At 42.9% G+C, this 21,622-nt stretch overlaps 1 protein-coding gene across 1 annotated transcript in view; it reads left to right on the forward strand.

Annotated features, from left to right (window-relative positions):
* LOC106582188 (ephrin type-A receptor 6) overlaps window positions 1-21,622 on the forward strand; it is a 227,633-nt gene that overhangs the window by 64,079 nt on the left and 141,932 nt on the right. The window contains exons 3-5 of the mRNA XM_014165015.2: window positions 13,865-13,993; window positions 14,168-14,386; window positions 14,584-14,899. Of these exons, the coding sequence (XP_014020490.1) occupies window positions 13,865-13,993; window positions 14,168-14,386; window positions 14,584-14,899 (664 nt within the window). The remainder of the gene's footprint in view (window positions 1-13,864; window positions 13,994-14,167; window positions 14,387-14,583; window positions 14,900-21,622) is intronic.

Consider the following 21,622-nt stretch of genomic DNA (forward strand, 5'->3'; position numbering starts at 1 on the left):
ATCATGACACATTATATCAGGATGACTACACATGTTTTCACCAATACTCCTTTACTTAGCAATGCTTATTTCAAAGTATATTATGAAAATATTGGATCATGACCACAACTTGTCTGATATTACTTGAAGCAGGTCCCAAACAACAGCAAACAGACTATTCAACTCACATTCACTGTCCCGAAATATGGACACGGCCTAATAGTTCAGAGAAAAACACAACATTTCAGCTAGTCACTATATTATGTTGTCATGTTCTAGGTGCAGTCTTACAAGACTGCCAAAATCAACTGGTGAGAAAGTGAGTGGGAAACGCAGTTAGCTAGACTAGCTAGCTGCCGATGCAATGCCCATAATATTTATCTATAAGCATCACCCACAAGTCGAAAATGCAGTTATAATTTGTCTAAATAAACAACTCACCTTTAAATCAGATTAGTCCTCAATATATAGTAAGGAGCTGAAATAGTCCTCAATATATAGTAAGGAGCTGAAATAAAGAGAACAAACTAGCATGAGGCTAAAAAAGCTTGGTGCTGAAATGAGACACGCCCATGGAACCACCATGTGGAGCAGACTAACTGCACAGGACAGGGGCGAGCTAGTTAGCTAGCATGCTAGCTATCTAGCGAAGACGTGCAAAAGGTGAAACGCAAGTAACTGCAACATTTAGCTGCACACACACAATCAAAATGGTCACTTTTTATGTTACGCAGCAGTCTGACAACCAAGTATCAAGTATTTAAATTAAAATAGCTAAATAATATCAGTGAAATAATTGTTTAAAACTCACCTTTCATGGAACAAATTAGGATTTTGAGCAATGGCGTCGAGAAAAGAGGACATTTGAACACAGAAACTGAATTTATGGGTGGGGTTGTGATGATGTTTACACTTACTGAGTAAAAGTCTACACTAATTGAGTAAAATTGTCTACCTTAGAAATTAACACCAGTTATCAGCACTGACACTAAGGACATTTGGCACCGGCAGTTGCTAAAACAACTCTATGGGAGTGGATCACTTTTGACACAGTGAATTTAACACAGGGGATTTTACTGTGTATAGATGGGGCAGCAGAAGACTAAAGACAACGTAAGACATTCTGTCAGCTGTGGATCCACTGTAATGCAGTGATCATGAATTCTGGAACCACTGCCAGGTCTTTGCTGAATCCTTTAGAGATGGTCTAGAGGGATGTTCTTGTAACTTCAAACATCGGTGTTATGTATCTTGTGGGTCACAAGGAAGTTATATAATCTATTGCCTTTTAACTTTCACATTGTAATCATTAGCTTATACCCTGATAGCAATAGACCTTTACAAATGTACTGCAAGTGGATGTACTGCAAGTGGCTTTGTGAAAATACTTGGCTGTAGGCAAGTGAATGTATTAGCTCTATCCGTAAGTATTCTGGGCCAGCCCCCTCACCCTGCCTCTCCTCAGCCAGCCAGTGTGTGTTGTCCCAGCCTGTATCCCAGCCTGTATCCCAGACAGCCTGTGGCCTGTATTGTGTTCACTAAGCTACAGCAGGCTGTTTATGACTGGGAATAGTCTGTCAATAGATGAGTTCAGTCCAGACTCCAGACGGTGCGTCCATTATGATTATAGATTAGATATCGCACACAAACACACACAGACACTCACACAGTGGATCAATTCCTCCTTGTAGCATCTGCTTTCTCCCTCTCACTGGGCACCAAATAACACACACAGACACTCTGTGGTCTGATGCTATTCACTAATACACTACCTCTCCAATTACCATACACAGAAGTGTGTGTGTGTGTGTGTGTGTGTGTGTGTGTGTGTGTGTGTGTGTGGGGGGGGGGGGGTCATAATGGATGCTCTGTCTGGGATGCGACTCACAATGACTCAAAGCAAAGTTATGACTCAAAAAGATGCACACAGGATAAAAACACAATACTATAAGAGAGGCAAACACACACACACACACACACACACACGCCTGTTCCAGTCGTTCCAATACCACCTCTTATGGGGAATGATTACCCTAACTCACCCAGACAGGAGATTTAACTTTTTAAATGGGATATAAAACTCCTGCTTTACAACCCCTGTTCTGATGGGTTAGAATCTAAATGTTTAATTTACAATTCTCTGTGCCAGGGAGTCAGGGGATGAGGGCAATTAAAAGTAGTTCTCTCTCTAGCCCCACTGAGCCCCAGTCAGACCTACAGTACAGGATCTTTAATAGCAGTAGTTCACCCCTGGGCGAGCGGGTGGGAGGAAGGCTGTAAAGGCTCTCTTTCAGAGAGGGGCTGGAATAGGCTTCATCTCACAGAGAACTCAACCCTCCAGTCTTCATGACCACTTTCAATTATGTATGTTAAGACTGGCTTTGGACAGCCACGTCAGGGCTCAGAGACTGTTTGAGATTTTACTCTGCTTTTTGGACACTTAAAATTCAGAACCATACTAGTGTGGACCTTATCTCGGTTAACCCAGAACTATAGTCTTGCGTAATTGGTCAGATGCTTGATTAAAGACATGCTCCAGTACTTTGACGACTAGTAAGTCATTTTCATCCCTCCCGCTTTGGTCTGGATGTGTCAATGTGTAGTTCATACAGGTATAATCTATGAGCAGAATAACTGTTTTACCTTAATTAGCCACGAAATCCCTCATTTGAAAGCGACTGTTTTCTGGAATATGTGCGGCTTCATTTTCCCTTAATTTGCCCCCATGTGGGCCAGCCCCCTAGCAATTCGAATTTCAGCCAATGAGCTTCAGCCCCTCGCCATTTGAGTGACAGCTAACAAGATGCACACGTAGTGGATCGAGTGAGAGAGCAATGACGTGGTGCACATATCTATTTGTGTTGTAGTACGCAATTTTCAGGGACCACTTTTGGTTCGCGGGCACTACTTTCACAATTACTGGCTAAAAAGTATACAAAAGTACCAGAGAATATATGTAAGTTCTAAGTCCATATAAGAGAAGAGATAAAACGAGGATCTGAACCAGAACGAAGAGCTCCACCCTCTCTCTTTGAAAGTTACTGGCCGAATGTCCCCTCCCCTTTCGAAATTCAAAAGCTACTAACACCTTCAAAATTGTTATTTTGTCCAAAACACCGGATCTAATTCTGCTGGTTTTCACATCGCATCCCATTTATCACGACCGATCTACACTACCATTCATGTTTACGTAGTCTGTCCACAAGAGATTAGTATGGACTTAATGGTCTCATTGTGCTCAATTTGAGAGGGACCAAACCATTGAACCATACAAACAAGAGCTTAACTAAACATTCTTCAAGGTTTACACTATCAACATCCTGAGACCTTAGAGACTTAGATCTTTCTTCGTTTTTAAACACATTCTCTTTTTGTCTTTTTCAGACTGTAGGACATGTAAACGTTCTGAGATCTCATTTGTCATCCTTTTTAAAGGCGTGTAGCATAGCTCAGAGAGTGTTCAGAGGATGGTTTGGAAAGCTATTTCCTTCTGATCTTCTGTGTCGGTTATTCTCTTACTGTTCCAGTTCAGTATAGGTAGGCTCTCTATAGTAATCTCTCTTCACACTTTCCTGCTGTAGAAAAATCTCCCTCTTTTGCTTCTTTTCTCTCTTACTCTCTCTCTCTTTCGCTCTCCCTCTATTTTTTTTGACACAAGGCCTTTTAGTCTCATCCCTCACAGGTTACTGTGTCCGCAGGGATCCTGTCTTTAGCGCTGTCGCAGCTTATCACACACATACACACACAGACACACACACCAGCAGACTGCTGAATACCCACCGAGTTCTTAGATCTCTTTGATGGGATTTGACATCCACCCCCTGCCTCTCTGGCTTGCCCTCTATTTGCTCTCTCTCTCTATCTCTCTTTTTCTCCCTCTCTCTCTCGCTCTCTCTCCCTGGCCTTCTACCTCTCCCTACTAGAACCGGTGGACACATCAAATCATCGCTCTGGCGCTGTGTTGATTTTAGCCAGAGCACCAGTTACTTCACAGACCTAACGGGTATTGAATCAGCCTGTGATCTGGTAGCTAATTGGAAACATGTTATAGTCCGTCTGGCTCAAGGTTGGCATAAAACTCTGCCCCTGCTCAGGCCTTTGCTTAGAGCTATATCAGTCTGAATGCTACAACACACAGCTAAACAGACCAATTTCCTGAAACTACACACACTCCATTACAGATGCTATTTTCCTCTCTCAGCTGAAAAAGGCTCACAGCAGTCCACTACCAAACACAGCTCCCCAGCCTGACAAAATCACCCACCCAGAGCAGACCCGGTGCCAGGACTAAGGGGGCAATTGAAATCGGTGAGAGGGCACCATTTTGGGAGGTTCTTGTATTGAATTCTGCTTACAGTGCATTCAGAAAGTATTCATACCTCTTTACTTTTTCAACATGGTGAAATCCCTGAGCAGGTTTCCTTCCTCTCTGGCAACTGAGTTAGGAAGGACGCCTGTATCTTTGTAGTGGCTTGGTGTATTGATACACCATCCAAAGTGTAATGAATAACTGTGCTCAAAGGGATATTCAATGTAAGCTCTCTTTTTTTTACCCGTCTACCAATAGGTGCACTTCTTTGCAAGGCATTGGAAAACCTCCCTGGTCTTTGTGGTTGGATCTGTGTTTGAAATTCACTGTGTGTAGGCCAGTGACAAAAAAAACTAAATTTAATCAATTTTAAATTCAGGCTGTAACACAACAAAATATGGAAAAAGTCAAGGGGTGTGAATACTTTCTGAAGGCACTGCATGTTAGGCTTGTGCGGTATACCATATATACCGTATACCGGAGTTTTTCAATATCGCAAATGCCGTTGAAACTATTTATTTGAAGTTTTTCAATACATTTTAATATTTGTAGCTATTTTTTAAGTAAATACCTGCAGTCAACTTGTGCAGTGCGTTAGGAGATAAAGCTGATCACATTTTTCATTTCACCTTTCACATTTTTTAAATATTATGTAGCTTACTTAGTTCCCCCAAAAAGTTGAGCCAGTCATGTTTGTTTGTAAACAATGTGAGGAAGGGGCAGGTGAGTCCAGCTGTGTATTGACAGGGGTCGCATTTTATATTGAAAGTCAAGTGTTTTTTTTGCCAATCCAATCCATTCCCAATCCAAGTTTAAAAGTACAACTGAAGCACAAAATGTGCCTGATGCCGATGAAGAATTTACAATAAGAAGCATTTTAAAGCTGCGTTTGCAAAAAGCAGCAAGATATTTCTTTCCTGTGTGAAAAATGCAGAATTAACACGACCCTTAAGTTTAAGTTGCTATCTAAGTAAGTGGCTAAATTAATAAGGTGACGGGGCATCATATTGTTTTAGCTTTCTGCCGTGTTTGATAAGTCAAAGCTCTTTGGATGAGTTATTTATACAGCTGCCACTGCTACAGTATCTTGATTTCCTTGCGTTTTTTCTCCTCTCTGTTCTTGGCCCGTCTGCTCCTCCCCCCTCTTCTCCGAGCAGAGCAGGCAGGCCCGTTGCCCTGGCGACTCCAGAATACAGCATGTAGACATGCTGCTGGAAAAACAGTACTGTTCTTCCTTTAGACAAGCATGTGTCAAAACCTTGTTCATTTGCACAATGTCTCTCATTCACATTCGCTTGTAAATGTCCAAATTCATCAAGCATGACATTCGGTAGCTCCTTCCTTTATACAGTGCCTTCGGAAAGTATTCCAAGCCCTTGAATTTTCCACATTTTGTTACATTACAGCCTTATTCTAAAATGTATTAAATAGTTATTTTCCCTCATCAATCTACACACAGTACCCCATAATGACAAAGCAAACACAGGTTTTTCTAAACTTTTCCTAATTTATTCAAAATAAAAAACTGAAATGTCACATTTACATAAGTATTCTGACCCTTTACTCAACACCTTTGGCAGCGATTACAGCATCGAGTCTTCTTCAATCTTGTTTTCATCAGACCAGAGAACCTTGTTATTCATGGTCAGATAGTCTTTAGGTGCCATGTGGCAAACTCCAAGCGGGCTGTCATGTGCCTTTTACTGAGGAGTGGATTCTGTCTGGCCACTACTGTAAAGGCCTGATTGGTGGAGTGCTGCAGAGATGGTTGTCATTCTGGAAGGTTCTTCCATCTCCACAGAGGAACTGTAAAGCTCTGTCAGAGTGACCATCGGGTTCTTGGTCACCTCCCTGACCAAGGCCCTTCTTCCCCCGATTGCTCAGTTTGGCCGGGCGGCCAACTCTAGGAAAAGTCTTGGTTGTTCCAAACTTCTTCCATTTAAGAAAGATGTAGGCCACTGTGTTCTTGGGGACCTTCAATGCTGCAGAAATGTTTTGGTACCCTTCCCCAGATCTGTGCCTTGGCACAAGCCTGTCTCGGAGCTCTATGGACAATTCCTTTGACCTCATGGCTTGGTTTTTGCTCTGATATGCACTGTCAACTGTGGGACCTTATATAGACAGGTGTGTGCCTTTCCAAATAATGTCCAATCAATTGAATTTACCACAGGTGGACTCCAATCAAGTTGTAGAAACATCTCAGGGATGATCAATGGAAACAGGATGCACCTGAGCTCAATTTCGTGTCTCATTGCAAAGGGTCTGAATACTTATGTAATCAAGGTATTTCTGTATTTTATTTTTAATAAATGTGCAAACATTTTTAAAACTGTTTTCGCTTTGTCATTCTGTGGTATTGTGTGTAGATTGCTGAGGAATTTATTTTATTTAATCCATTTTAGAATAAGGCTGTAATGTAACAAAATGTGGAAAAAGTCAAGGGGTCTGAATACTTTCCAAAGGCACTGTGTAACTTTATTTGCTGGATTGCCTCTCTTTGCAATTATTTTCGTTTGCGCTCGTTAGCATATTTAGCTAGCAGGCTACATGGAAATGTGCTATTACTAATTTTGCTAGCATTCTTGTAATAGACGCACGATGGCCTTTTTTTGTGTGTTTTTTTGGTGCTCCTTGTGTACTAAGCCTGTAATACCGTAAATCCCGCAGTGAGAGAAGGACAGTATGACGATATGACTCTACTGTATATCATGCTATACCACAATAAAGATAACATGCCGAGACTCAGATCATAGAGTGCATTTGACGTGACAGGTAGGTTAACAGATTTTGCGCCAATCTCCACTGCACTCTATCAGCACAATGGACAGCACCCTACACAGTCAAGCAAGGCCGTTTTGGTAATAAATATAGGCTACAAGATACATAGGCTGTTTGTAATAGGTGAATTACAAGTTAAATAATCTGTCTGTAAACAATTGTTGGAAAAATTACTTGTGTCATGCACAAAGCAAATGTCCTAACCAACTTGCCAAAATTTTAGTTTGTTAAGAAGAAATTTGTGGAGTGGTTGAAAAATGAATTTTAATGACTCCAACCTAAGTGTATGTAAACTTCCGACTTCAACTGTGTGTGTGTGTGTGTGTGTGTGTGTGTGTGTGTGTGTGTGTGTATATATATAAAGGAAGAGAAGCTTAGGCCTAGCCCCAGCGAGAGAGAGTGATATGCCGCTGGCATGCTACAACACCGACATGCATTTCGTTATCCTTGTCAGATAGGCTACTGCGTCTGCAACACAGATATAGACGTACAGGAAGAGGCTAATTCATTCATTTTCTATCCCAATATTTTTCTAAAGATAAGCATCATATTGTTAGATTATAGGAGTAACTCTGGTAGGCCTAAAAACATTCTTCCTCACCTCAAGTTCAACTGTAGGAGTCATTTGGAGAGCCTTTACACACTGCCTTCATACCACAGGCTAATAGCCACACCACACAAACCTTCAGTAAAGAATCTTAACTTTATTAGGGTAGTATCAAAAGTAAGTCAAACCATTGTTGATAGGGAAAATACGAGCAGGATATTGTAGTGCGGCAAACATTACAGTTGGAACTTAATTTGGCCAAAGTAAAAAATAGAAAATAAAAGTAACAAATAATTAAACAGCAGCAGTAAAATAACAATAGCGAGGCTATATACAGGGGGTACCGGTACCGAGTCAATGTGCAGGGGCACCGGTTAGTTGATGTAATTGAGGTAATATGTACATGTAGGTAAAGTTAAAGTGACTATGCATAGATGATAAACGGAGAGTAGAAGCAGCGTAAAAGAGGGGTCTGGGTAGTCCTTTGATTAGCTGTTCAGGAGTCTTATGGCTTGGGGGTAGAAGCTGTTAAGAAGCTTTTTGGACCTAGACTTGGCCCTCTGGGACCACTTGCCATGCGGTAGCAGAGAGAACAGAGAACTTGCAAACTGGTTTAAACCTTCACAAAAGTTTTGTATAGGCTATATTGCAGCAATTTCCAAGAAAGGCTAGTGCCTACCATATCCAACAAATGACAGCAATAAACTAATGATATTTATTTTACAACAGGCCTACTTATAATCTTAAACTAAATATGGAGCACACAATTAAAAAGACAGATCAAGCTTCATTTAGCCAACAAAACTGTCTCAACAGAATGAAGCAAAACTCTTTGCATTTAAAAAAAAAACTGATTTGGATGAATAAATAGGCCTACAATAACACTGATATACAATAATAATAATAATAATGATAAAACAAATGATTATAAATACGAAAAAAATGTATACATTAAAGTTCCATAACTGCATCCCACCTGAGTAGAGAGTTGCACCGTGGCCTGCTTTGGTCACGCCAACGTTCTTCTCCTCTTTGTCCACTAACAATACTAATACTTTCCATATGGAGGAAATTCCACTTGTTGCAGGGCTCCAAATGAAAATGTTCCCCTGGTGGCACTGGTGCCACTCGCGTATCTCAAAGCCATATCAAATATATTTGTAAAATAGTTGCTATTGAGCTCATAATTGATATTTGAGAAATAAAAAAATATATCTACAGAAAGCTGAGAATGTCCTCTCTCCATCTGTGAGAAGAGGATAGCTGTGTTTTCCTAGCAATTGGATTTTACAATGTTATACAATCACACCACTTTTCTTTCACCCGAGAGAGTACTGTAGCTCACTTGACACAGCAGCAGGCCCCAGCAAAACAGGTACATGATGATAATGTACTTTACTGTTTGACCAAATCATGGTTTTAGCCTCCTAAAAAATAAGACGTTTTAATGAGGTGAATGAATGTGCATCGATGCAACAAATACATCATTTTTATTCCCACAGCCCGGTGTCAAAGGGTCACAAAATGTGACTAAATGGTCGCAGTCTGGAGCCCTGCCTTGTAGGCTTTTCACTATAGGCAAAGTCTCTAACTTGAATTTACTTAAATGAAAAAGGCCTCCACCTTCGCAATCAACAGTAGCCTAGGCCAAGCCTCCTCTCTCGCTTTCGCTTTTTCTCCTCAGCAGCAGGGCAGCCCCGGTGTCCAGCTATAATTTTATTTATCCACTTTTCATTTATTTTATCATCCAAAAGCCAGCAATTACCGGCTAACTGTGCCCTAGTGACTTTCCATAGCCCCCCTACACACACATTGGGGCATGCTCTGTCCATTGTGCTGACAGCGAAGCACAATGAGGGAGACAGAAGTTTCAACTGAGGGGGCTAAGCCCCATTTTGCCCCGTCGTGGAGCCGGGTACTACCCAGACACCAGGAAATAAAAGTAGCTAGTTTGAAGAGAACATTCCCCCACGGCTGGGTACAGTGTTGAGAGACAGAGCCCAGTCTCTGAGGTGTCAGGGTGGAGTGTGGAGCGCCACACAGGACTTCTTAGAGCAAAGCTCTGTGTGTGGAGGGCTGTGCTGTGAAAGACAGGGGCCCCATAGAGGGCTGTGAGGGGCCACTGGGGGCCCGCTGCTTTCTCCATCTAAGCTTTGGGGTCACTGAGAGATGGCAGGGGTACCAGCCAGAGGACAGACGCCTTAGGAGACACACTCACTCACATACACCACCACCACAGTCATTCAGCCCTGTCACTCCATCCCCCATCCACGCCTTAGGAGACACACTCACTCACATACACCACCACCACAGGGCTCTGCGTCATTCGGCCCTGTCACTCTATCCCCCATCCACACACCAGGAGTCACACACACACGCTCACACACTCACACACACACAGACTGCACACACACACACACTGGTGTCTCCGTAGAGTGCTGTTTTCTAAGACCACCCCAGGGTATCTATCTCTGGCCTTACAGAGACAAACTATCTCAAGCTCCTTTAGTTTCTCTAAGCTAGAGTGAGGGAGTTTACGTAAGAGTCTTTGAAGAGATACCTTTGGGGGATGAGGAGGGTTTGTAACGGAGGCTGCTGATACAAGAGTCTACTGATAAGGTTACACCTACACCTAGATATACACTGAGTGTACAAAACATTAAGAACCCCTTTCTTAATATTGAGTTGTACAGGGATGCTGGCCCATGTTGACTCCAATGCTTCCCACAGTTGTGTCAAGTTGGCTGGATGTCCTTTGGGTGGTGGACCATTCTTGATACACACGGGAAACTGATGAGTGTGAAAACCCAGCAGCGTTGCAGTTCTTGACACACTCAAACCCTGTGTGCCTGTCACCTACTACCATACCCCATTCAGAGTTACTTACATCTGTTGTCTTGCCCATTCACCGTCTGAATGGCACACATACACAGTCCATGTCTGAATTGTCTCAAGGCTTAAAAATCCTTCTGTAACCTGTCTCCTCCCCTTCATCTACACTGATTGATGTGGATTTCACAAGTGACATCAATAAGGGATCGTTGCTTTCACCTGGATTCACCTGATCAGTCGGTCATGGAAAGAGCAGGTGTTCTTAATGTTTTGTGCACTCAGTGTACCGTATATACAGTGGGGCAAAAAAGTATTTAGTCAGCCACCAATTGTGAAAGTTCTCCCACTTAAAAAGATGAGAGAGGCCTCTAATTTTCATCATAGGTACACGTCAACTATGACAGACAAAATGAGAAAAAAAAATCCCGAAAATCACATTGTAGGATTTTTTATGAATTTATTTGCAAATTATGGTGAAAAATAAGTATTTGGTCACCTACAAACAAGCAAGATTTCTGTCTCTCACAGACCTGTAACTTCTTCTTTAAGAGGCTCCTCTGTCCTCCACTCATTACCTGTATTAATGGCACCTGTTTGAACTTATTATCAGTATAAAAGACACCTGTCCACAACCTCAAACAGTCACACTCCAAACTCCACTATGGCCAAGACCAAAGAGCTGTCAAAGGACACCAGAAACAAAATTGTAGACCTGCACCAGGCTGGGAAGACTGAATCTGCAATAGGTAAGCAGCTTGGTTTGAAGAAATCAACTGTGGGAGCAATTATTAGGAAATGGAAGACATACAAGACCACTGATAATCTCCCTCGATCTGGGGCTACACGCAAGATCTCACCCCGTGGGGTCAAAATGATCACAAGAACGGTGAGCAAAAATCCCAGAACCACACGGGGGGACCTAGTGAATGACTTGCAGAGAGCTGGGACCAAAGTAACAAAGCCTACCATCAGTAACACACTACGCCGCCAGGGACTCAAATCCTGCAGTGCCAGACGTGTCCCCCTGCTTAAGCCAGTACATGTCCAGGCCCGTCTGAAGTTTGCTAGAGAGCATTTGGATGATCCAGAAGAGGATTGGGAGAATGTCATATGGTCAGATGAAACCAAAATAGAACTTTTTGGTAAAAACTCAACTCGTCGTGTTTGCAGGACAAAGAATGCTGAGTTGCATCCAAAGAACACCATACCTACTGTGAAGCATGGTGGTGGAAACATCATGCTTTGGGGCTGTTTTTCTGCAAAGGGACCAGGACGACTGATCCGTGTAAAGGAAAGAATGAATGGGGCCATGTATCGTGAGATTTTGAGTGAAAACCTCCTTCCATTAGCAAGGGCATTGAAGATGAAACGTGGCTGGGTCTTTCAGCATGACAATGATCCCAAACACACCGCCCGGGCAACGAAGGAGTGGCTTCGTAAGAAGCATTTCAAGGTCCTGGAGTGGCCTAGCCAGTCTCCAGATCTCAACCCCATAGAAAATCTTTGGAGGGAGTTGAAAGTCCGTGTTGCCCAGCGACAGCCCCAAAACATCACTGCTCTAGAGGAGATCTGCATGGAGGAATGGGCCAAAATACCAGCAACAGTGTGTGAAAACCTTGTGAAGACTTACAGAAAACGTTTGACCTGTGTCATTGCCAACAAAGGGTATTTAACAAAGTATTGAGATAAACTTTTGTTATTGACCAAATACTTATTTTCCACCATAATTTGCAAATAAATTCATTAAAAATCCTACAATGTGATTTTCTGGATTTTCTTTTCTCATTTTGTCTGTCATAGTTGAAGTGTACCTATGATGAAAATTACAGGCTTCTCTCATCTTTTTAAGTGGGAGAACTTGCACAATTGGTGGCTGACTAAATACTTTTTTGCCCCCACTGTACCTGTTCAAGGTGTTGTAATGATCACTATACAGCTGGCGAGGATGTAAAGCATGTTCATACCTGACTCTGCATCTGTGGTGGTGTAGGAAAACTACACTGCATAATCAATAATCATCTGTGGTGGTGTAGGAAAACTACACTGCATAATCAATAATCATCTGTGGTGGTGTAGGAAAACTACACTGCATAATCAAAGTGTGTCACAGCTTTTAGGCTTGCTGACCTTCTCTTTATTTCATTTCATAAAGTAAGAAGTGGATGAAAATGTCAGTCTATTTATATCACTGATGTAATTGTTAGTTTGTTTGATATTTGAGATTTTGACGTCTGTATGTAGGATTTGGCTGAAGCAAACCCACAGATTTGTAGATGGCTGTGTTGGGATCCTATTTAGAATTCACCACAGCACAATACCACATGATGCATATTAGGCAATATAATACTTAATCTAAATCAATTTGTTTTAATTACGTTATGATTACTGTGACACCTTGAGGGAGAAATGTATTAAATCGTGTCGTCTTTTTGATTGAATTAAAACATGTCATTAAAAAGGATAATGAGTCTTTGAAACTAAACATTAGGATTTGATTACTGTTCTCCTGTTGAGAGGTAGTGTTTAGATAAGTACAATACTGCTTATTATCGCTGAAATAATTGGCTCAAATTAGTGTCCTCTTTCCCCAACTCTCCATAGTCTGTTTGCTAATAAAGAGCTTCTGTTCTTCCCACTTATTAATTAGACTAGATACAGGAGGGGGTGGACGGGAGGGAGGAGAGAGAGAAGGGAGATGGGGTGACAGAGTGAGTTGAGGAGAGAAGAAGGGGTTGTTTTTCCTCTTAGTGCTGCTGTGTTTTGAATGTGTTAGACATCAGACACCAATATAAAGCCTTTGTTGGTTTAGGAGACAGGGTTGGGAGTGACACTAGACCATCTATTCCATGCAAATACTACTTATTTTTATACAACACTCATGAGTGAGATGATCTGCCCAAGGACAAAGAGTATGCGGAGGTCAAAGTGCATACAGAGGTCAGAGTCACATCAGCCACATGTCTAGACTGAAGGGCAAGTGTTGTGCTGTTGTTGAGCTGATTTAAAACCATTTTCCTCAGCAGGTAATTTGATTCTGGGAGCTTGGTGATAGGTGGTCCAGGGTCGCTACAGCCGTCACACACAAACACACACACAAACACACCTGTTTGTGCGTGTCAGTGTAATAGAGGGTAGAGCCAGAGGGTTGGTGCTAAACATCTCCATTAGATTTCAATTCTAACAACACAGAGGCAGGTGACCTGTGACCTCATGAAGCACTTACAGAGCTTTCACCTTTGTCATATGACCTGGGAGTCACAGAGCTGGGGTACAGGTGGTTAAAGACAGTTATTATCGGTTTAGTACCGTTCCTGTTCCTTTCCCTTTTACTTTCTAATGTTGGACAGCTTTTCACACTATATATTGACTATTTTAGCAGCTCACTAACAGTACCTTTTTTCCTCTCCTCTCCTCTCCAGTGGGATGCTATAACAGAGATGGATGAACACAACCGTCCCATCCATACCTTCCAGGTGTGTCACGTGATGGAACCCAACCAGAACAACTGGCTACGCTCCAACTGGATCTTCCGCCAGGCCGCACAGAAGGTGGGTTGGGGTTTTGCTAGATGGCTCAGTAGGTTGGAGAATGGTACTGGTAACACCTGGTTGGTGGGTTCAATGCCCACAAGGGACACATATACTAACCAATTGTATTTCCTGTAAGTGGCTTTGAATAATACATCAGCTACTGTTCTTGACTGTGTTGATCATTTATCCCAGGTGTACGTGGAGCTGCGGTTCACTCTGAGAGACTGTAACTCCATCCCCTGGGTGTCTGGGACCTGCAAGGAGACCTTCAACCTTTTCTACTATGAGACAGATGAGTCCCACGGGGTCAAGTTCAAACCCTCCCAGTACACCAAGATCGACACCATCGCTGCAGACGAGAGCTTCACCCAGATGGACCTGGGAGACCGCATCCTCAAGCTCAACACGGAGGTCCACTTCATTTCATTTAATTTCAATAATATGTGATTTATTTCTAGTCTGTTTCTGCTCCCTTGCCAACTCCTATTGTTTGGCATGACAATTTCCTACGAGGGGAAATTGTGCAGGCACTGCATACTAGAGTTTAATTCAATTAACTTTCCTAATCCCCAATGGGCAATCATTGTTCATGTGAATGTTTTCTATAGGTGCGGGAAGTGGGTCCTATCTCCAGGAAGGGTTTGTACCTGGCGTTCCAGGACATTGGGGCGTGCATCGCCCTGGTCTCAGTCAGGGTGTACTATAAGAGGTGTCCCTTCACCCTGAGGAACCTGGCCTCCTTCCCTGACACCGTGCCCCGGGTCGACTCCTCCTCCCTGGTAGAGGTCAGGGGGGCGTGTGTGGAGCATGCCGAGGAGAGGGACACGCCCAAACTGTACTGCGGCGCTGATGGTGATTGGCTGGTGCCTCTGGGGAAGTGTGTCTGTAGCGTGGGCTACGAGGAGATGGACGGGGCGTGTCTCGGTGAGTCACATGACTTGATCTGTCTACCTTTCTTTTTCTCTCCCTCTCTTGATCTCAATTCAATTTCAATTCAATTTAAGGGCTTTATTGGCATGGGAAAAATATGCCAAAGCAAGTGAAATAGATAATAAACAAAAGTTAAATAAACAATAAAAATTAACAGTAAACATTACACTCACAAAGTTCCAAAAGAATAAAGACAATTTTAATTATTTCTATTCACGATGTTGTAACGATGTGCAAATGGTTAAAGTACAAAAGGGAAAATAAATAAGCATTAACATGGGTTGTATTTACAATGGTGTTTGTTCTTCACTGGTTGCCCTTTTCTTGTGGCAACAGGTCACACATCTTGCTGCTGTGATGGCATATTGTGGTATTTCACCCAGTATATATGGGAGTTTATCAAAATTGGTTTTGTTTTCAAATTCTTTGTGGGTCTGTGTAATCTGAGGGAAATATGTGTCTCTAATATGGTCATACATTTGGCAGGAGGTTAGGAAGTTCTGCTCAGTCTCCACCTCATTTTGTGGACAGTATGCACATAGCCTGTCTTCTCTTGAGAGACAGGTTTGCCTTCGGTGGCCTTTCACAATAGCGATGCTATGCTCACTGAGTTTGAACAGTCAAAGATTTCCTTAATTTTGGGTAAGTCAGAGTGGTCAGGTATTCTGCCACTGTGTACTCTTTGTTTAGGGCCAAATACCATTCTAGTTTGCTCAGTTTTGTTGTTAATTCTTTCCAATGTGTCAAGTAATTATCTTTTTGTTTTCTCATGATTTGGTTGGGTCCAATTGTTTTGCTGTCCTGGGGCTTTGTTGGGTGTGTTTGTGTTTGTGAACAGAGCCCCAGGACCAGCTTGCTTAGGGGACTCTTCTCCAGGTTCATCTTTCTGTAGGTGATGGCTTTGTTATGTTAGGTTTGGGAATCGCTTCCTTTTAGGTGGTTGTAGAATTTAACGGCTCTTTTCTGGATTTTGATAGTTAGCAGGTATCGGCCTAATTCTGCTCTGCATACATTATTTGGTGTTCTACGTTATACATGGAGGATATTTTTGCAGAATTCTGCAGGCAGATTGTCAATTTGGTGTTTGTCCCATTTTGTGAATTCTTGGTTGGTGAGCGGACACCAGACCTCACAACCATAAAGGGCAATGGGTTCTATAACTGATTCAAGTATTTTTTGCCTAATTTTATGTTCCATTTGATGGCATAGAAGGCCCTTCTTGCCTTGTCTCTCAGATCGTTCACAGCTTTGTGGAAGTTACTTGTGGCGCTGATGTTTAGGCCAAGGTATGTATAGTTTTTTGTGTGCTATAGGTCAACGGTATCTAGATTGCATTTGTATTTGTGGTCCTGGCAACTGGACCATTTTTTGGAACACCATTATTTTTGTCTTACTGATATTTACTGTCAGGGCCCAGGTCTGACACAATCTGTGCAGCAGATCTAGGTGCTCTCTGTGTATCTTCCTCTCCGTCTCTGGCCCTACCTCCCTCTCATTATTTATTTCTCCATCTCAGTAGCACCCCACTCTCTCTCTCTCTTTGTTTACCTCTTTCCAACCCCCTCCTTCCATGTATTTACAGTACTGCATACTGTGTCGTTGTATTTAATCTGAGTCATTTTTTGAAGCTGTATGATATGAATACAGCTTAGCGGATGAGTTATGTTGATCTCTGATTCATGGCTTTAGGCTTTAGTATCAGTGTCTGTAGGCTCTACATCAGCAGTGCTGGCCTGCAGGGGGATTATATATGGCCTAGATTAATGTTAGGGTTGGGCGATATCCAGATTTTCATATCCTCATATCGTCCTTCGCTCATACCGAGCTATACGGTATTGCCGGCTTAGTACACAAGGGGGCACCAAATAAAAAACACAAAACCCATTGGGTATCTATTACTAGAACGCAAACAAAATTAGCACAAATAATAGCGATTTTCCTTGGAGGCTGCTAGATAAGTATGTGACCCGTTTCAAGAAACTAGGCGTATGTCGTACGTCACAACTTCACAGGAGAGGCATTTTATATATTTTAGTTGTTGATTTTTTTGCTTTAAAAAAAAATAGATATCATGAAGAACTGAAACAGTTTTGCTACTGCTCTCAACATTGCTGTCCTGAAGTTAATGGTGATATCGGCAAAGCTCAGTGGGAAAACGTTTCCTACTTTCTGGAGGATGATCGTGCCACGCTGACTCTCTCTGACTCTAAACATGAATTCAGACAATGAGGAAATCCCTGATTTAGGTAAAAACATTTTCATTGACCCAGCCATTGTAGAGTCTTCTGATGACAATGGTGGGGGAAAAAACTGTGTCGTTGTCATGGAAGAAGTTGACCGAGTTTAGAAATCAGTGGAATGCCCGGTGGAAGCAGAGAGATGATTGCCAAATACAGAGAGAAAAAGAGAACACACAGAAGAAGGATGTTGTATAAAACACCTGTCTCCAGATTACATCTTCAAACTAAGGGCAACCATGGCATCCATGACAGAGGGAGAAGCGTTCATCCATGTATACGGGTAAGAGACTCTAGCTAGCTACATTTTCAGATATTCTAAGTTTCTAATTTTGTAAAAGTCGTTTTCATTGAAAGTGAAAGCGTACTGTTAGCTAGCTAGCTAATGTTAGTTGGCTGGTGCAGCTCATGTTGTTCTTCACATTACCATCTCTGGTAAAGACACACTATATCAAATAAAATGTTTATTTTTCACATTCACAGGATACAGAAGATTGTAAACGGTACAGTGGAATGGATACTTGCATATTTGCATAGTAGCAATATCTAAAATAAAAGCGTGTCCAGATAAAAAATATTGTATACATATTTTATAATTATTAGCTTAGATGCTTATCCAGATACACTTGTCTAAATTGACGAGTCATGTGAAATAAATGCTAGAACCATTTATTTATAGCGAAGTGGATGGGTCACTATTGTCTAGACATGTATACAGGTTCATGAAATACAATAGATGACCGTAATCACCCCCAGACACACCTGGCTAACTTGATGGGTCATGTAATCATCTGGCCAAGTGGAGTCTTTTGTTTAGACATGTAGCTTGCTAGCTAGCTAAACAATGAACCATAATCCCAACCCATAGCTACAGTACAAACGGATTGTCATAGCTAGCCGCCATGCATGAAATGCGGTAGTATGAATCTGCAGGTAGCTAAAGCTAACCAACTATTGTAGGTTCAATTTTAGATAGACAGCTAACATTAGGCTATAACTAGCAATACAAATGACTTTCTGAGGTACGAATAGTATTATGACATATATCATACACGTAACGTTAGCTAGCGAGCCAGCAAGCTAACATCCGCTAGCTAGCTTACACTACAGTTTAACTTGCAAAGAAACCAACTTTCTGGCAAAATTAGACACTTAAAATATCTGAAAATGTAGCTGGACTCTTACCCGTATACATGGATGAACGCTTGTTTGGCCCATTGTATCAAGTCACTCCGGTTCACACTGACGTGTACAGAAAGTAGTCCATCACAACTTTTTCCCACTGATCTTTGTCAGTAGTGCCTGCTAAATTCAGGGCAGCATTGTTGTTGCCCTGAAGAGCAGTAGCAGCACTTTTGCAGTTCTCCATGGTTAATGTTCTACTGTATCTTTCAAATAAGTGGCAGTAGCAAGGATTATCTACACATACTGACCAGCTCATGTTATAGACAGAAGCATGCTACATGGCAGACCAATCCAAACTCAACTCACAGCATTCCAGCCCAGCCATTATCTTAGCCAATCATGGCCAATCCAGCCCATCTCACTCCTCTCCCTCTCTCCATCTCTCTCCTCCCCCCACTCTCTCCCTCTCTCCACCTCTCTCCTCCCCCCACTCTCTCCCTCACCTTCTCTCTCCCCTCCCCCCTCACCTTCTCTCTCTTCTCCCCACTCTCTCCCTTCCTTAAACTCCCTCCTCATCTCATCTATGTCTGTCTGCCTATCTCTCTCTCTCTCTCTCTCTCCCTTTTCCCTCACCCACTCTCTCTCTTCCTCAAACTCCCTCCTCATCTCATGTATGTCTGTCTGCCTATCTCTCTCTCTCTCTCTCTCTCTCTCTCTCCCTTTTCCCTCACCCACTCTCTCTCTGTATCTCTCCATTCCTTTCTTTTATTTGTTATCCTGCGGTATCGGTGCGGTGCAGATAGGCAGAGCCACAAGCAGCTCTACAAAGCCAGATGTGTCATCCTCTATCCTTCATTATCCTGTCATCCCTCCTTCTCTCTCCTGTCACCTCTCCTCCTCCCTCCATCTCTCCTCCTTTGTACCAGCCCTCCCACTCTGCCATTCAGATGAGAAGTAATGTGAGGGGCTCTGGCTGTGTGGGGCTGATTTGCAGTGGGTTGGTACAGCCTGAACTGTGGAACAGTAGGGGAGAGACGATGTGTGGGACATGGGGGAGATATTCTGTAAAAAAAAAAAAAAAAACACTGACTGCTATCGTGCTCTTTTTCTCTTTGCAGATGAGAGCATTAGGTATTAGTGTACAGTACACATGGTGCTATACTATGTTAGGGTAATGTGAGAGTGAAAGCTAGGGGTGTTGTCATCAGTTTTAGGGGTCTGTTTGTAGTCTCAGCCTGCTGCCAGTGGCCATCTTGAGAGGTTGTAATACAACTGACTGGGGAGGGAGACCTGTCTGTCTGTCTGTCTGTCTGTCTGTCTGTCTGTCTGTCTGTCTGTCTGTCTGTCTGTCTGTCTGTCTGTCTGTCTGTCTGTCTGTCTGTCTGTCTGTCTGTCTGTCTGTCTGTCTGTCTGTCTGTCTGTCTGTCTGTCTGTCTGTCTGTCTGTCTGTCCTCTGAAGCTGCTTTAAAGCCTGCCTGGCTTCCAACCCAATGCTTTGTGTGTGTAGGTACTGTAAATGAGGGCAGTATAGTCAGGGGTCTCCTGCTGTGATCTGAGGCAAGGGCCAGGGCACCTCGCTGTCAGGGATTACCTCTGCTGAGGCTGGCCAGACAGGGGTTTGATCCCTGGACTGTCTGTCTATCGGTCTGTCTGATGGTGGCTCTGGGTTGTCACTACTTGGCTCCACTCTATGAGACATGGGGTGACACTAACAGAACTGGTTCAGGGCTATGCCACTGCATTTTATGTTTCTATCCATCTCAGAAGTGGATCTGCTTTAAGTTTTACACAAAGTGCTGTATTTACACATTTCAAATAAAGGCATTGTATATACACACAACACTCCCCTCTGCCCCTAACTCTGATGGGAAGGCCAGCTACAGCCCCCTTGATGTGGGGGAGGAAAGGGCACTGACGCGTGGCCAGACTCTGGACCTGTCAGTGGGGGAGGTTGGGTCAGAGGCAGGGGGGCGAGAGTGGGGGTAAGGTCAAAGCCATCTGGGACTGAAGATGTAGCCTCTTCTCTCTCTCTACCTCCAGCGTTCCCTCAGTCTCTCACCCACTCATTGTTCAGAGATGTCCTCAGCCCATGCTGCTTTGGGTTGTCATCAGTAGTAGTTGATGATGATTCATCTGTGGTGCAGATCTGAGAGGTTCACAGCTGCATGTACAGCTGCTCAGCAATCAGCCAGATAACATTTCACTACAGCTGTGATCAGAACAGAAATACACTAGAAATTCATTCTTCTTCTAACTTTCCCCAATTCTTTACAGTCTATTGTAGCTTGGCACACCAGAATCGTTAAGATCTATTTTTAAGATCTGAGAGCAGGGATACTTGTAGATGCTGATAATGCAGCAGAGTACCTTTGCTGTCTCTGCTGTCATGTACTGTGTACCCTTAAAACTGTGTCTGTCTGGGTTCCTGCCGACACTCCGACTGTCTGGCTTCCCGCCGCATTTCAGGGAGCCCTGCTTGTCTGAAGAATTACTGAGCTCCCAGTTGACTGCTATCCTTACTCGACCTACAACTAAGAGTTTACTGAGAGGAAAACAGAGAGAGATACACAACTCTGAGGCATTCTGGCTCTGGTCTAAACTCTGATCATCCATTACACTAAGGGTAAAGGAGATTCACCACATGTTTATGCTAATGTTTGAGGACATTACCTGAATTTAAACAACCTCACACATTAATCTGTCTCTCTGTTGTGTTCCACCAAGAACTAGAACACCTATTCTCCCTCTCTCTCCATCCCTCCCTCCCTCTTTCCCTCTTATTTTAGTAGATTTAACAGTTGTGTTAGTCTTAGCCCTGTGGGCAAGGCGATGTGTAGCCATTATAAAGCCGTGTCAGCCCTAAACTAGGGCCTGCTCATTGTTCCAGCAGTCACACAGTAGTTATTTAACCTCCACGCTGCCTGGTCTGCCGCAGGGATTCCAGGGTGTCAGGAGGACCAAACGCTAATACCTCAGTCCCACATCACCTCGACTCAACACACCCTTGTGTACTATACTGTGCATTCGGAAAGTATTCAAACCACTTGACTTAATCCACATTTTGTTACAGTACAGCCTTATTTCCTCATCAATCTACACACAATACCCCATAATGACAAAGCAAAAACATGTTGGTTTTTATTTTGCAAAAAATAAAAGAAATATCGCATTTACATAAGTATTCAGACCCTTTACTCAGTACATTGTTGAAGCACCTCTGGCAGCGATGACAGCCTCAAGTCTTCTTGGGTATGACGCTACAAGCTTCGCACACCTGTATTTGGTGAGTTTCTCTCCCATTCTTCTCTGCAGATCCTCTCAAGCTCTGTCAGGTTGGATGGAGAGTGTTGCTGCA

The sequence above is a fragment of the Salmo salar genome, chromosome 21 (genome assembly GCF_965601325.2).
Source record: "Salmo salar chromosome 21, fSalSal1, whole genome shotgun sequence".
In the NCBI taxonomy this organism is placed as follows: Eukaryota; Metazoa; Chordata; class Actinopteri; order Salmoniformes; family Salmonidae; genus Salmo; species Salmo salar.